The sequence below is a fragment of the Mauremys reevesii genome, linkage group 4 (genome assembly GCF_016161935.1).
Source record: "Mauremys reevesii isolate NIE-2019 linkage group 4, ASM1616193v1, whole genome shotgun sequence".
Classification (NCBI taxonomy): domain Eukaryota; kingdom Metazoa; phylum Chordata; order Testudines; family Geoemydidae; genus Mauremys; species Mauremys reevesii.
The window spans coordinates 13,182,269-13,195,032 of NC_052626.1; the positions used below are offsets into that span (position 1 = coordinate 13,182,269).

The 12,764-nt window shown below is 43.0% G+C and overlaps 1 protein-coding gene across 7 annotated transcripts in view; it reads left to right on the top strand.

The window, feature by feature from the left end:
- The window catches only part of LRRC9 (leucine rich repeat containing 9), an 89,474-nt gene that overhangs the window by 45,651 nt on the left and 31,059 nt on the right, over positions 1-12,764 (top strand). For all 7 annotated transcript variants that reach the window (XM_039538309.1, XM_039538310.1, XM_039538305.1 and 4 more), the window contains exons 21-26: positions 4,443-4,620; positions 5,796-6,016; positions 7,014-7,136; positions 7,691-7,821; positions 11,424-11,532; positions 11,983-12,122. In XM_039538309.1, coding sequence (XP_039394243.1) covers positions 4,443-4,620; positions 5,796-6,016; positions 7,014-7,136; positions 7,691-7,821; positions 11,424-11,532; positions 11,983-12,122 — 902 coding nt within the window. The remainder of the gene's footprint in view (positions 1-4,442; positions 4,621-5,795; positions 6,017-7,013; positions 7,137-7,690; positions 7,822-11,423; positions 11,533-11,982; positions 12,123-12,764) is intronic.

Sequence of the window (12,764 nt, forward strand, 5' to 3'; positions counted from 1 at the left end):
CCTCTGTCAGTTCAATTTGTTGTGTAGAGTATAGAATAGCTAGAGGAAAACACATTTCTGCTGATGAGCATAGTGTTTTATTCTGTGTGCATTAAGAAATGCACATTTACAGACATTGCCAAGAGAACCAACATTTCAGCATATGGTGTCAACGTTACACTTTGTGACATCAAAATGAAATAGGGTTCATACAGGGATATAGTATGTTATTGTGGAAAGAGAAAATCCTCTCCAAAAGGAATATCACCTAGACAGAAGAGAGAACATAAGTTGTCCTTTGGCCATTAGCATAGCCTGTATAAGAAACAGCTTTGAATTCTGTAAAGGTTGTTTGGCATAGGTAGGAGACAGTGCTGAATATCCCGGGCCACCAGAGACTCAACTTGCTAAATTAAGCTACGTGGCCATTTTTTCCATCATTGGTTAACCTGATGAAGAAAACTGCAGCCTTACTCAGGACTGGCATTAGACTCGCTGTGGCCCAGGGCAGAAACTAAGAAGTAGGCCCTCACAGAAGGCATTTGTGATGGTCTCTGGGGGTGCAGCCAGCGTATGACACTGACCCACAGGCTGGATGACCCAGTGAAGTGAATCAGAGGGTGAAGGTGGAGCTCCCTCCCCGAGCCCTGCTGCCTGGGGTTCGGGCCGTAACTTAGCTTTGTGGGAACTCCGGTTGCGTCAGGCCCCGGGCAATTGCACTGCTTGCCAGCCCTGGCCTTACTGGTTGTTTTCTGAGAAAGGGTGGAATCATTGATTCGTTGCTCTCTTTCTGTAGTGTGTGTTTGTTTACAGCCAGTGTCTGTGAAAGAAGGTTCTGTGATGACACCAGAGGATTAAAAAAGTGTTTGGAATCTAATTTCATTTGTTCCTGCCCAAGAATTTTGTAAAAAAGAAAACTAGAATGAATTTGGATGTTGCATTCAGCAAAAGGAATGCTTATCTGTGAATCAAAACTGTAAGGGATAAATCCTTCCTTAGCAAGCACTCAAACTCTGCCAGAACACTGACCTAGAAAGTTACTATATACAGGGTGAAATCCTGATCCCATTGAAGGCATTATCTGTTTTGCCATTTGTCGGGTTACATCATCCCTATGCTGCCTTGGTGGAAAGTTACAGCAGCAGGACAACAAGAATAGAGGAGTTAGATAAAGTTGTTATGAGAAAGTAGGGAACTGCCAGAGCGAGGCAAATGCCAGGTGGCCTAACTGGGATCAGATAAGTTGCATGGGAAATGGGAAACCAGTAAGCAAAGGGCCATGCATGTGAAAAGTGTGTGTATCAGACAAAGAACCAATCAGCAGCAATGTAATGTTGGTGTGTCTGACGTTTGCTAATATGGAGAAGCCTATATAATATGATGCATTGTAAATAATAAATGATTCAGCTTGCAATCATATTGGTTGTTGTGCTTTATCCGGCCCGCATGCAACGCAACAAATGGTGACAATGAAAGTGTCGGTGGCCTGACGCCCTGAGCCCAGAGGCGACGGCCAGGAGCCTGAGCCCAGAGGCAGGAAGAAAGAGGCGCACCTGAGCTCAGTGTCGCAGGGCGTCAAAAGGAGGCGCACCTGAGTTCAGTGTCGAGCGGCGGCTATAAGTCACGGAGGAAAGCGGCGGCTATAAGCCGCGGTGGAGAAGGGCAGAGCAGCTAACGTGAGTACCGCTGTATCAGCTGAAGAAAAGATAACACAGAAGCTTTATTTGCACATTATGAACCGACAGGGGGAAAAGATTTCTGCTGCACTGATTTACTCATTAAGAAGAGGGGAGTTGGGAGGCTCCTCCTGACCGGCCTTCGGGCACAGGACGAGGAGGTGCTCCGCTGGAAGCGAGCCCTGGACGGGAAAACTTTGGAGTGCACGGCGCAGGCAGAGGCTCGTGCCGTGGCCCCGGAGGTCGTTTGGACCTACAAGCAAGCAAGCTGTTTTGGCAGAAGCCCGAAGAAGGCGTCCTACGCTGGCTGGTCTGAGCCGGGGACAGTGCCGGGAATACCGTTATGCTTCTCCGGTATGAGCAGCAACAGCTGGGTGTTCTGACACAGGATTTACAGTTTAAAAGAAGCCAAGCAGGGAAAGAAAAGGACAAGGTAACGTGCTGGCTAATCTCTCCCTCGTTCGCTGCAGCCCCCGCATCCTGATTATTTCCCCCGTAGAAGCTGAACCACGACGGTGGTGGAAAAGAAGAAAAAACACTCACGTTGTTGATATTGCCAAAGTCCAGAAATTCCTGACTAAAAAGACATTGAGAACTGACCCTGGTGAAGAAACAAAGAATTGTACACTGGCAGGAAGAAATTTGGGACTCCTGCTGAAAAATGTGGTATTGATTGGATTTTGGGGTTTATTCTACAGGCTGCGCCCTGTGTTTTGGATAAAAGTTTTAGCATATATTGCCCCCCCTTAACTGGATTGTAAATGATATTCCCCCCCCCCATTACTAACCCCAGCATGTGGACCGGTTGGGTTGGGGGGGTTCATGGGGAGGATGATTGTGGAACTAATTACCCCAGCTTTTTAGAGTTTAATTGTTTGTTGTTTTTTAAGTTTGAGAAAACTCAGCCAAAGGGTTTGTTGAGTATTCTCAAGGGGGGAATTGTGGGTTATTTAGGCATAAATTTAGGTAATTTGGGAGAATGGCTTTGAATTTATGTGACCCAAAGTACCTTTATGTAAAGTGCTTTTGTTAGCCTTATTAGATTTTGTTAATTTTGTGTTATGTGCTGATTATTGGTTGTTGTAGATTGCTTGATACTAGATGTAGCCTATATTTAAAATAGATAGGCTGATTGTAGATGTTGTAATTAAAGTTTTATGCATAAAATGTAGCCCCCACGGTGGGAAAGTATAGATAATTGCTTGCAGTAGAGACTAGAAGGGTGGGGGCTAGTTAAGAAGTACACCCTCCTAGCTAAATTGATAGTGAAAATAGTTGGTGTTCATGTAAGGAACGGTTTAGGAAGAGAAAAAAAGGATCGGGCCCAGGCGGGTAGGCAACGGACAGAGAAGTTGAAGAGGAAAAAAGGATCGGGCCCAGGCGGCCAGGCTACAGACAAAAGCTTGGGAATTTCAGATATTCAGGGGGATACTTGGAATGGTGATTTAGTTGAGACAGGTGGTTGTTGAAATACAAGCGAGTAATTTAAGGCAGAGTAAAAAGTTAACTCTGTGATTGCTAGAGGGAATAGCAGTTGAATTTTGTAAAGATGCTAAGAGAAAAGTTTTTGGTGTTTTGAAATGTTTGTAAATAAATTTAGGTAAAGATATTAGTTTGTAATTGTTTGGCTATGAATAATTTTGCTGTATTAGCTGAAGAATGTATATAGTGCTATGTAATTGTAATTGTATTAGGCTTAAGGGCATATAAGTGGTGATGGTTTTTTTTTTAGTGTTTAATAGCAGAAGTTAATAGTAAGAATCCTTAAATTGTGGATAGCTTTGAATTTAGAAGTAAGCCAGGATGCAATTGTATTATTGTAAATGATTTAATTGATGAAGTGATTTTCCTGTTTTGTACGCCCTTTGCAATGAAGTTTGAAGAGGTTTATTGGATTTTTTTTTTTTGTGTTTAAGAAAAGAGGGGGAGATGTCGGGTTACATCATCCCTATGCTGCCTTGGTGGAAAGTTACAGCAGCAGGACAACAAGAATAGAGGAGTTAGATAAAGTTGTTATGAGAAAGTAGGGAACTGCCAGAGCGAGGCAAATGCCAGGTGGCCTAACTGGGATCAGATAAGTTGCATGGGAAATGGGAAACCAGTAAGCAAAGGGCCATGCATGTGAAAAGTGTGTGTATCAGACAAAGAACCAATCAGCAGCAATGTAATGTTGGTGTGTCTGATGTTTGCTAATATGGAGAAGCCTATATAATATGATGCATTGTAAATAATAAATGATTCAGCTTGCAATCATATTGGTTGTTGTGCTTTATCCGGCCCGCATGCAACGCAACAGCCATTGACTTCAGTGAGGCCACGATTTCACCCCTAAATCATAGAATAAAAACATGTGTAAGCAGGCGAATCAATAATATAATCATATGTGACATAGGTAGATGAGGTTAAATTCATCTTAATACTGAGGTCTGATCTACACTAGAAAAAATGTGAACCTGTTTGTAAGCTGTAACTGCGCAGGTGCATTTGGAAGCTGGTTAGTTTATATTGTGGAGTCATTGCTTGTTCTGGTGCAAGTTGCTGAGGTTTTGGTGTCGGTTTGGGGTTTCTTGGGGGTTCAGAAATGAAGTCCTGAATTGCAGAATGAGGGCTCTGTGATGTCCAGTATCCAAAAAGAAATGCTCTATTGATATTACTGGGGAATGTCTATGAAGAATCTGAAGGCACTATATGGTCCTCAGTGTATAATTTGATGTATTTTCCTTTAGTGTCTATGTTGGAATTAATTGACTGAGATCTTTCAATACTAAAATTTTAGTTTTCTCACAGATCACGGTCTTAGATCTGGATGGACAACATCTCTCCAAAATTGCCAACTTGGAAAAATTGGAGAATTTAAGATGGGCCTCATTTAGCAACAATAATCTCACTAAAATAGAAGGACTGGAATCTTGCCTTAATCTTGAAGAGCTCACTTTAGATGGAAACTGCATTTCAAATCTAGAAGGTACTGTATTTAGGAAGTTAGTGAAAATCAAGACATTAAGTTAGACACAACAGAAATGTTCCCATATAGTCCAGTGTTCCAGAGGGTGACTTTTTACTGTTAACTTTATCAGTTCCATACAATTTTAAAGCTTTCATATTAAACAATATATCATTGCCTTCTCTTTAGCTTTGTGGTGAGTTTTTAGCAGAAATGAAGAAAAGAGACAAAGCAGATCGATTGCGTTTCAGAAAAGCAAAACCAATTTATTTATGTTAATAGGAATTTTTTGGAACTGATAAGAGTGCATGGTTTTTAGTATGTAGACTTACTGACATGTAACATGCCTGCAGTGAACCATAAATTTTCCTATGACAGTTACATGTTGGCTCAATAATTTCTAAAATAAATTAGTAAACTAATGATTCCAAAAGGTCAAAAATTCACTTTTTTAAAAGAACAGATTTATCTTATACACACTATATGACTATTCCAAACACTATTGGGTAGTTGCTACATTTCCTCATATCCTCACATAGGTCATGGCAGATACTGTTATTGTCAGTTGATTTTAAAATTAGATTCATAGACCCAGTTTTTTAAAGGTATTTGGGTGTTGCTGTGCTCAGTGTTGCAGTGCCTAATGGAGTTAGGAGCCTAAATGCCATTTTCTTCAAGTATATAGGCACTTAGGAATCTAAATACCAGTGACTGTCAGTGGCCTTTTGGCTCCTAAGTGCCTAAATTCCTTTTGAAAATGAGATTTAGGCTCCTAAATCGGTTAGGCCTTGCAGTGCTGAGCTCAGCAACACCTAAATACCTTTAAAAAACTGGGCCATAGTCTTCTGTATAGTGAAAGAAAGCCCAGCTGTAGCATATAAAGGAAGAGGGAGCAAGGAAAAGATCCTGCTGCATGAGAGATGAGTGGACAGTTAATCCCTCCCTCTCACCATGCTCTTTGCTACTCCTGGAGGAAGAATCAGAGGGGTGAAGTGGACTGTGAGTAGCCTCTTTCTGGAAAATGTTCTTAGCTATCACAGAAGAGCAGGCCACAAATGATCTCTCCTGATCCTGCCTGCATCACAGCCTGAGTATGCAGGCCATCACTCATGTGTAGCTTGTTTTACCATCCAAGTTGACCACTTCTTTTGCTTCTCACTATATATGCTTTAAGAACATCTTATTTATTTTTCCAGGAATTTCAAAACTCACCAAACTAACACGACTTAGTGTAAATAATAATCATCTCACCACCCTGGAAAGACGCGTTTTTGAAAACTTGTCTCATCTTCACTACCTCTCTCTTGAGAGCAACAGAATTACTTCATTGGTTGGTTTGCAGAAAGCCTACGCACTAATAGAACTATACATCAGCAATAACTATGTTTCTACCTACCAAGAGATATATCATTTAAAGGTAAATGTGGACTTGATTGCTTTAGGACTTGCGGGTAAAAGTAAATTCACAATTTGCTTGTTACGTCAGTACAAATATATCTTTCCTGTTTTTAAATATGGGAAGCCATATTTTTTAAAATGGCTTCCTAAATTGTGCCTGCAGTGGTGTTGTAGCCAGGTCAGTCCGAGGATATTAGGGAGATAATATGGGTAAGGTAATATCTTTTATTGGACCAACTTCTGTTGGTGAGAAAGAGACACAGAGCTTTTCTTCAAGTCTTTCTTCAGGACCTGAAGGACTACTCTGTGTAGCTCGAAAGCTTGTCTCTCACCAACAGAAGTTGGACCAATACCTCACCCACCTTGTCTCTAAATTGTGCTTGACAGTCTTCTATTCGCATATGCAATTTAGATGTCCACCTTTAAAAACTGGGCCTAGAGGAATTGTCCTTTGTAAGAGCCTTAGTCTGAACTTTCTTTTGGAATTGAGTGTGCTCTGTACTTTGAAGGAGGTACTGAGTAAGTAACAGGATTGGACCCAGCGTTTTCCAGGTAGAGCCACACACCATGCATCTCTATTGTGCCTAGCCTAACTCTGTAATTAGAAGAATTACACTGGAAATAAACGCAAGAGCACAAGCATGCACACATGCAGCAACCCCAGTTCCTTTCACCTGGAGCTGCTGGCATATATACAAGCATTATTATTGTGATTGGAGACTGGGGGCCTGATTCTCAATTACAGCACTCTGGTAGTGTAAAAGGAATTTAAAGTGAGTGTAAGCGTAACTTATGCCCACTTTAATGCTCCTTTACACTGCCAGAGTTATGTAAAAGCACCTTAGTGTAAATGAGAATGAAACCCTGGGTTTTATTAAATGATGCTTCAGATTTGACACATGCAGTTGTAAGATGAATAGAATGATTAAAGATAAAGGGAATAACTTAGGTTTCATTCCTTACAAACATTTAAAAATTACACTATTAACCCTTGATCTACATGTTTTATTTCTTAGGGTTTAAATAACCTGGTCATGCTGGACATGTCTGGAAATCTAATTGTGTGGAAACAAGATAACTACCGATTGTTTGTAATATTCCATCTTCCATCTCTCAAAGCCTTAGATGGCACTGCAGTAGTAAGTTATACTATATATCATAAGATTATTGTAATTGTTAAAACCATCTTTTTTACAAATCAGGGTGGCGTGGGCATCCTGATGATTTCTAACCCTTATTAATGCAATTACCTAATATTGCTTTAGTGCATGTAACAAATCTGTAGTTTAAACTTAATTAGAGCATATGAACATTTCCATAATCTGTTCAATAAGAATATAGAATATCAGGGTTGGAAGGGACCTCAGGAGGTCATCTAGTCCAACCCCCTGCTCAAAGCAGGACCAATCCCCAGACAGATTTTTGCTCCAGATCCCTAAATGGCCCCCTCAAGGATTAAACTCACAACCCTGGGTTTAGTAGGCGAATGCTCAAACCACTGAGCTATCCCTCCCTCTAGATGGTATAAAGCTACGGTGATGGTTGGGGAGACACTTTTAGTTTAAGCCCTGATTTTCAGGCACTTTTTTTTTTTAAACTACCTTTTGGGCTCAAAATTTTCACTCCTACCTTCTTATTATAGTTCTAGGTCTGCTTTAATATAACAAAATTCATTTTAAATGTCATTATATAGGAGACAGCAGACATCGAGAGTGCTAAAGATTTATTTGGTGGCAGACTTACCTGTGATATGATTGCAGAAAGACTAGGACATTCAGACTTCACTAAAATGCAAGAATTAAATTGGACAACCTCTACGATCAGGTACAGTAATTTTCAAATGTGCACAAATAGCATTTAACGTAATGGCTAGAAAAATATAATTAAAACCAGAGCCTAGGTTTAGATAATTCAGTTCATATGTCTCTCTGTTTATGGCAAAATCCTCTTGACTGATCCACAGAGGATCATATGAGCCACATGGAAAAAAGGTGACTCTCTTCGGTTTCGGACTTTCCTATCTCTCAGCAGATTATTCCATTTTTCAAACAGAGATTTGTGCAGCCTATGCATATTTTGGACAGGCAACTCTAGAAAAGAGACTTACTGTGTTCAAAAAGGACATATTTGCCTTAACCTGTCTCTGTTCTGAATCCTTCTATCCCAAATCTAGCCCAAATGAGGATAGCCATATTAAGTGTAAATGAGGTTCTTCTTTGAGTGATGGCCTCTATGTGCACTCCATACGCTGGAGCCAGGTTTCCTTAGCAGTGTCTGTTGACCCATACGTGCATTGTACATCCCCTTGTGCTCCCAGCCAAGGTTATAATAGGCTGTGTGGGGCAACACCTTTCCAGTTCCCTCTTACTGCCACCTGGCCTGAGTCAGAACCCTCTGTTCCTTCGTGCTCTTAGTCTTCAGACTAAAAGAGTGACTTAGTCTGTTGTATATAGTTCTTCTTTGTTGTTTTCTTGTAGATAGATAGTTGTAGATAGTAGTTGTCGATAGCATTAGTTTACCCCGTTTGGGGTACATTTTCCCCCCCTCCCCTAGCCCCCGGACTATGCTCCATGTTCTGGGATTTAAAAGCTGTGTTTTGTGCCTACGCTCTTTCTCTGTGAGCGACAAGCACCAACGCTGTCTTTACTGCCTTGGGGAGGCTCATACCGCCATTTGTTGCACGATTTGCAAGTCTTCCCCGTCCTGGACCCAGACCTGGGAAGTGCGGGAGCTCCACCTCAGAAAATACCTCACGGAGGAAACCATGAGACTGTGCATCCACTCGGATCTGGGACAATCGGACCCGTTGGTGCAGCTTCACTCACCAGTGGTGTGCGCTCCTCCCAGCACTTTGCACGCCCTGGATCCAGCAGCACCACTGGCTAAGGACAATTCCAGACAAGAGGGTAGGAAGCACTCTTATGGGCTTAGGAGCAAGTTTCCATCGAGGACTGCTTCTAAGCATAGCATTCCTCCCCAAGCCAGGTCAGGTGAGATGTTGCGCACAGAACCTGTTATACCAATGCCCAAGCTTCTCCGCATTTAGGTTAAAGCTAAGCGATCTGGCGGTACCGCTGGTTGCCCTGGTGCCCATCCACCTGGAGCAGTCTCCAGCACAAGCACTGCCTGTCCCACCACCAACTCCGCGACCTTCAGTTCTGCCGGCCCCATAGACATGGCCTTGATATTCCAGCGTTTCCAGGGGCAGTCCTTGGACTCCCAGCTGTATGGAGCCCCTTCTCTCTTCAGAGACATGGGAGTTGCCATACCCGTCCTCCCCGGTTCTCTCTGGTCTCTCGCTCACCCGGGGGATCCCCACTCTGGCGGATGAACCGCTCCTGCTCCTGTTGGACCAGCCCCTACCAACTCAACACCATGTACCGCTGGCTCCACTGCTACTGGACTCTTTGGACTTCAAGGAATTTTCTGAGCCAGAGCCCCCCTTCTCTCCCATGTCCTGATGCAGCTCGCACTCCCATCCACAGTCGCCTTATCCTCCAGCTTATGACCCTGCTGCAATGGTGTGCTACCGGTACCCCTGAGGCCCGCCGCACCCCCAGACTCCCACTCCATGGCCGCATTGGGAGCCATCTTGCCACCTTCCAAGCCTTGTACCACTCGACCCAGGCTCCTTCACCAGTGGTGTCGGGCTCCGAGGTCCAAACCACTATAGAGCACCACCCATCTGATGAGGACAAGTTGTTCTATTCCAAGATGAATGAGTCCCTTCACTTGTTAAAAGACTGCCAAGCCATGCTACAGTACCTGGGGAGCTATGCCGTGGCCCCACATTGCTGTCAACAGTTCCACCCCTGCCCACATGTGCCCTATCAGGCCTATCTACCAGTGACAGTAGGAAACCCCATCCCAGCAACAGCGACTCATGGCCTCTTCTATGGCCACTCCTTGTCCCTTGCCCACCAACAACCTACATAGTTTTGATGCATCCGTTGAGATCTCCGAACTCTCCCTGTTGCCATCTGTGGTGCCCCATGTTATCTTTGGGGGGTGTCTTGCCCCATTTGCCCACAAGATCACCATGGACCATTGGGTACTGGAGATTATCCATCATGGGTACTCCATAGAGTTTCTTTGTTTTCCCCTGCACCACCCTCCCCCGCCAGAATCCTCCAACAGACCCTTCCCATCAATACCTTTTCCAACAAGAGGCAGCTGCTCTTCTTGCTGTCCAGGTCCCTTCCAGTTCTATGATTCTATTGCTTTGTGTTCATGGTGTGAAAATGCTTAGTATACCACGCATGCTCTGCCCTGCTGTAGCACAACATATTATACTGCAGGGTGTACGCTTTGACTGTTTGCCGCAATTGATTTGTGGTTTATATTTTTTTGGAAAGCATTTCTGTGGTATGCATAGTTGTACATCAGTCAATGAAAGTTACCTCTGTTTTGTAGTATGTAAAGATGTCTTATCTTAGCTCTTGCTGTGGCTGAGAGCTATATCCCAATTCCATTGATGCCAGCGTCAAAGCTCCCATTGACTGCACTAGGGTCATGCCCATACCCATGACCATATTCATAAACAAGTCGTCTCTACTCTTACCAGTGCAACACTTTTGTGTTTGAAAGAGACCATTTTAGACACAAGGGCAGATTATTTAAACACTGCTGTGAGACTGAGTCTCTTCCACCACAGACATTCTATCTCTGGAGACTCTGGCTGTTATGAAAGGTTTTAAGGCAATATTAAAATACGTCTTGTGTATCTTTGATTGTATAGCTTTCAGCTTCTGTAGAGGGATATTATGTCACGAGGTCTAATTTCTTGAAGTAGCTTATTTATAACACTGCAGGTGAAGGAATCCATTCAAGCGATGGTATTCTCTGATCTGGGAGCTGTCCTTCTTCTGCTTTCTTTCTCCTCAGTTGACCCTGCCTCGTAACACACATCTTCAAACTAGGCATGTGATCCAGCTGGGATACTTTCACAATCTACACAGTACTGCAGCAGGCTGTGGGGAGGACGTAGACTGGAGGGCAGGACCACTGTCTATATAAATGCAGATCCTGTGGCATTACTGTACTATGCAAACAGCATGGAGGGGGCTTCAGCCAGTATTTCAGCCCATACATTGGAGAGGTTGCCATGGGAGTCTGCAGCATACCTGCAGTGGGGTAGATTTCACTTCCTCGAGCCCTCACCTCTCATACTTCAGACACTTAAAGTGTAAATACTCAGACTTCATGTGGGTGAAGTGGATTTTGCCTTTAACATGGGAATTATATCAACTCTGTATTACTGCACCTGAGAAAACAGCACAATGTATTTATTGTAGAGTTTTATCAGGATGCTCCTGTAAAAGGAAGGTGTTAGATTTCTGGTGAGAAATGTAACATCAGTAGACCTGGTCAGGAAATCTGTGCCCCATGATACCTTTTTCTGTAATTATTTTCTTTATCCAATTCAGAACGGTGGATCTTGTACCAGCAGACCAGTTTAGAAATGTTTATAATGTGAATTTACAGAACAACAATCTCACCTCTTTCAGTGGTTTAATCTTCTTGCCTAATGTCAAGGTGAGTTAATCTGTGCTTTTCTTTCCTATTTTTATAGTGACAGTAAGTATCTTCTCTCTTTATATAAAGTTCTAAATCTCTTTATTCCTGCCTGACAGATTTCTTTTATAATAGAGCAAGGGGAAATCTTTATTACATTACTTATATTATATGCTAATTTACTAAATACAGCTTTCTAAAGTTATTTTAGTCAGCAGAATTCATACAGTACAAATGAGTCACAAAAAGACTAAAAACCACTTATTTAACCATGTGCTGAAATAAATTGACCACTAGCCTATCTATTGCATCAAGAACTTTTGAAGCCCTGAATACCAGTGATTCAGCACCAATCTGTTGTTAGCTCATTATCTGAATTTGAAAGAGCAGAGAGATGTTGTAACTGGCACCTTTGCTACTATATTAGCAGAGCAGTTTTCTGTTTCATTCCCTGTGGTTTGCTTTATGCAGATATTGTGTCTGAATTACAATCACATTGAATCAGTACTGCCCAGACAAAAGCCTCAAAATCACTTAACAAACAGGCAGCAGCTGTACCAGAAAGTGACCTCTAGTGGCTATGGACAGCAAGGACCTTCAAAAGGAAACAGGTACTGTTACATTTTAAAATGAACTTTTGTAATTCTTGTATTCTTTTGCTGAAAAGGGCAGTCCCTGGAGGACGATGAGCCTGGGATACTCTCTTCTCCCCATCTAACTTGAGCTGTCTTCTGGCAAGGAAGCCCAGTGGCCTTTTGCCACCCACTCAGGCATCTCTGACATCACTGGGAGCATCCAGCCGGTCTCTCTCCTAGGCTCTTTGGCTCACTTCTTCCATCCTCAGTTATTGGGATAGGAGGGGGACCGGCAGTGTAGGATTGCCCCTTCTCTCCCCACTCCCTTCAGGGGGGGAAAGTGTGCTGCTCCCAATCTGCAACAGCAGTGGCTACTCCTTCAGCCGCCACTGACCCTTTAACTCTGTGGCTCAGAGACACCCTAGAGTGCACTGACTCAGACTGAAGCACAAAGAAGTTGAGTGAAGGTCAATCTCTGGCAGACCCAGGAACAGAAAACAAGTGCTGCTTGCTCTAACCACCAGACACAGTACCTCTCATCAGCTTCTGGACCCATGGAAGTCAAACTAATTATCCCAGTCTTCTCTTCTCCCGCTCTCCTTGTACAGCATTGCATAACTGGGCAGATATATTATGGGGCTTGTCTTCCTCTCAAGCATTTGGTATTGATCACAAGCA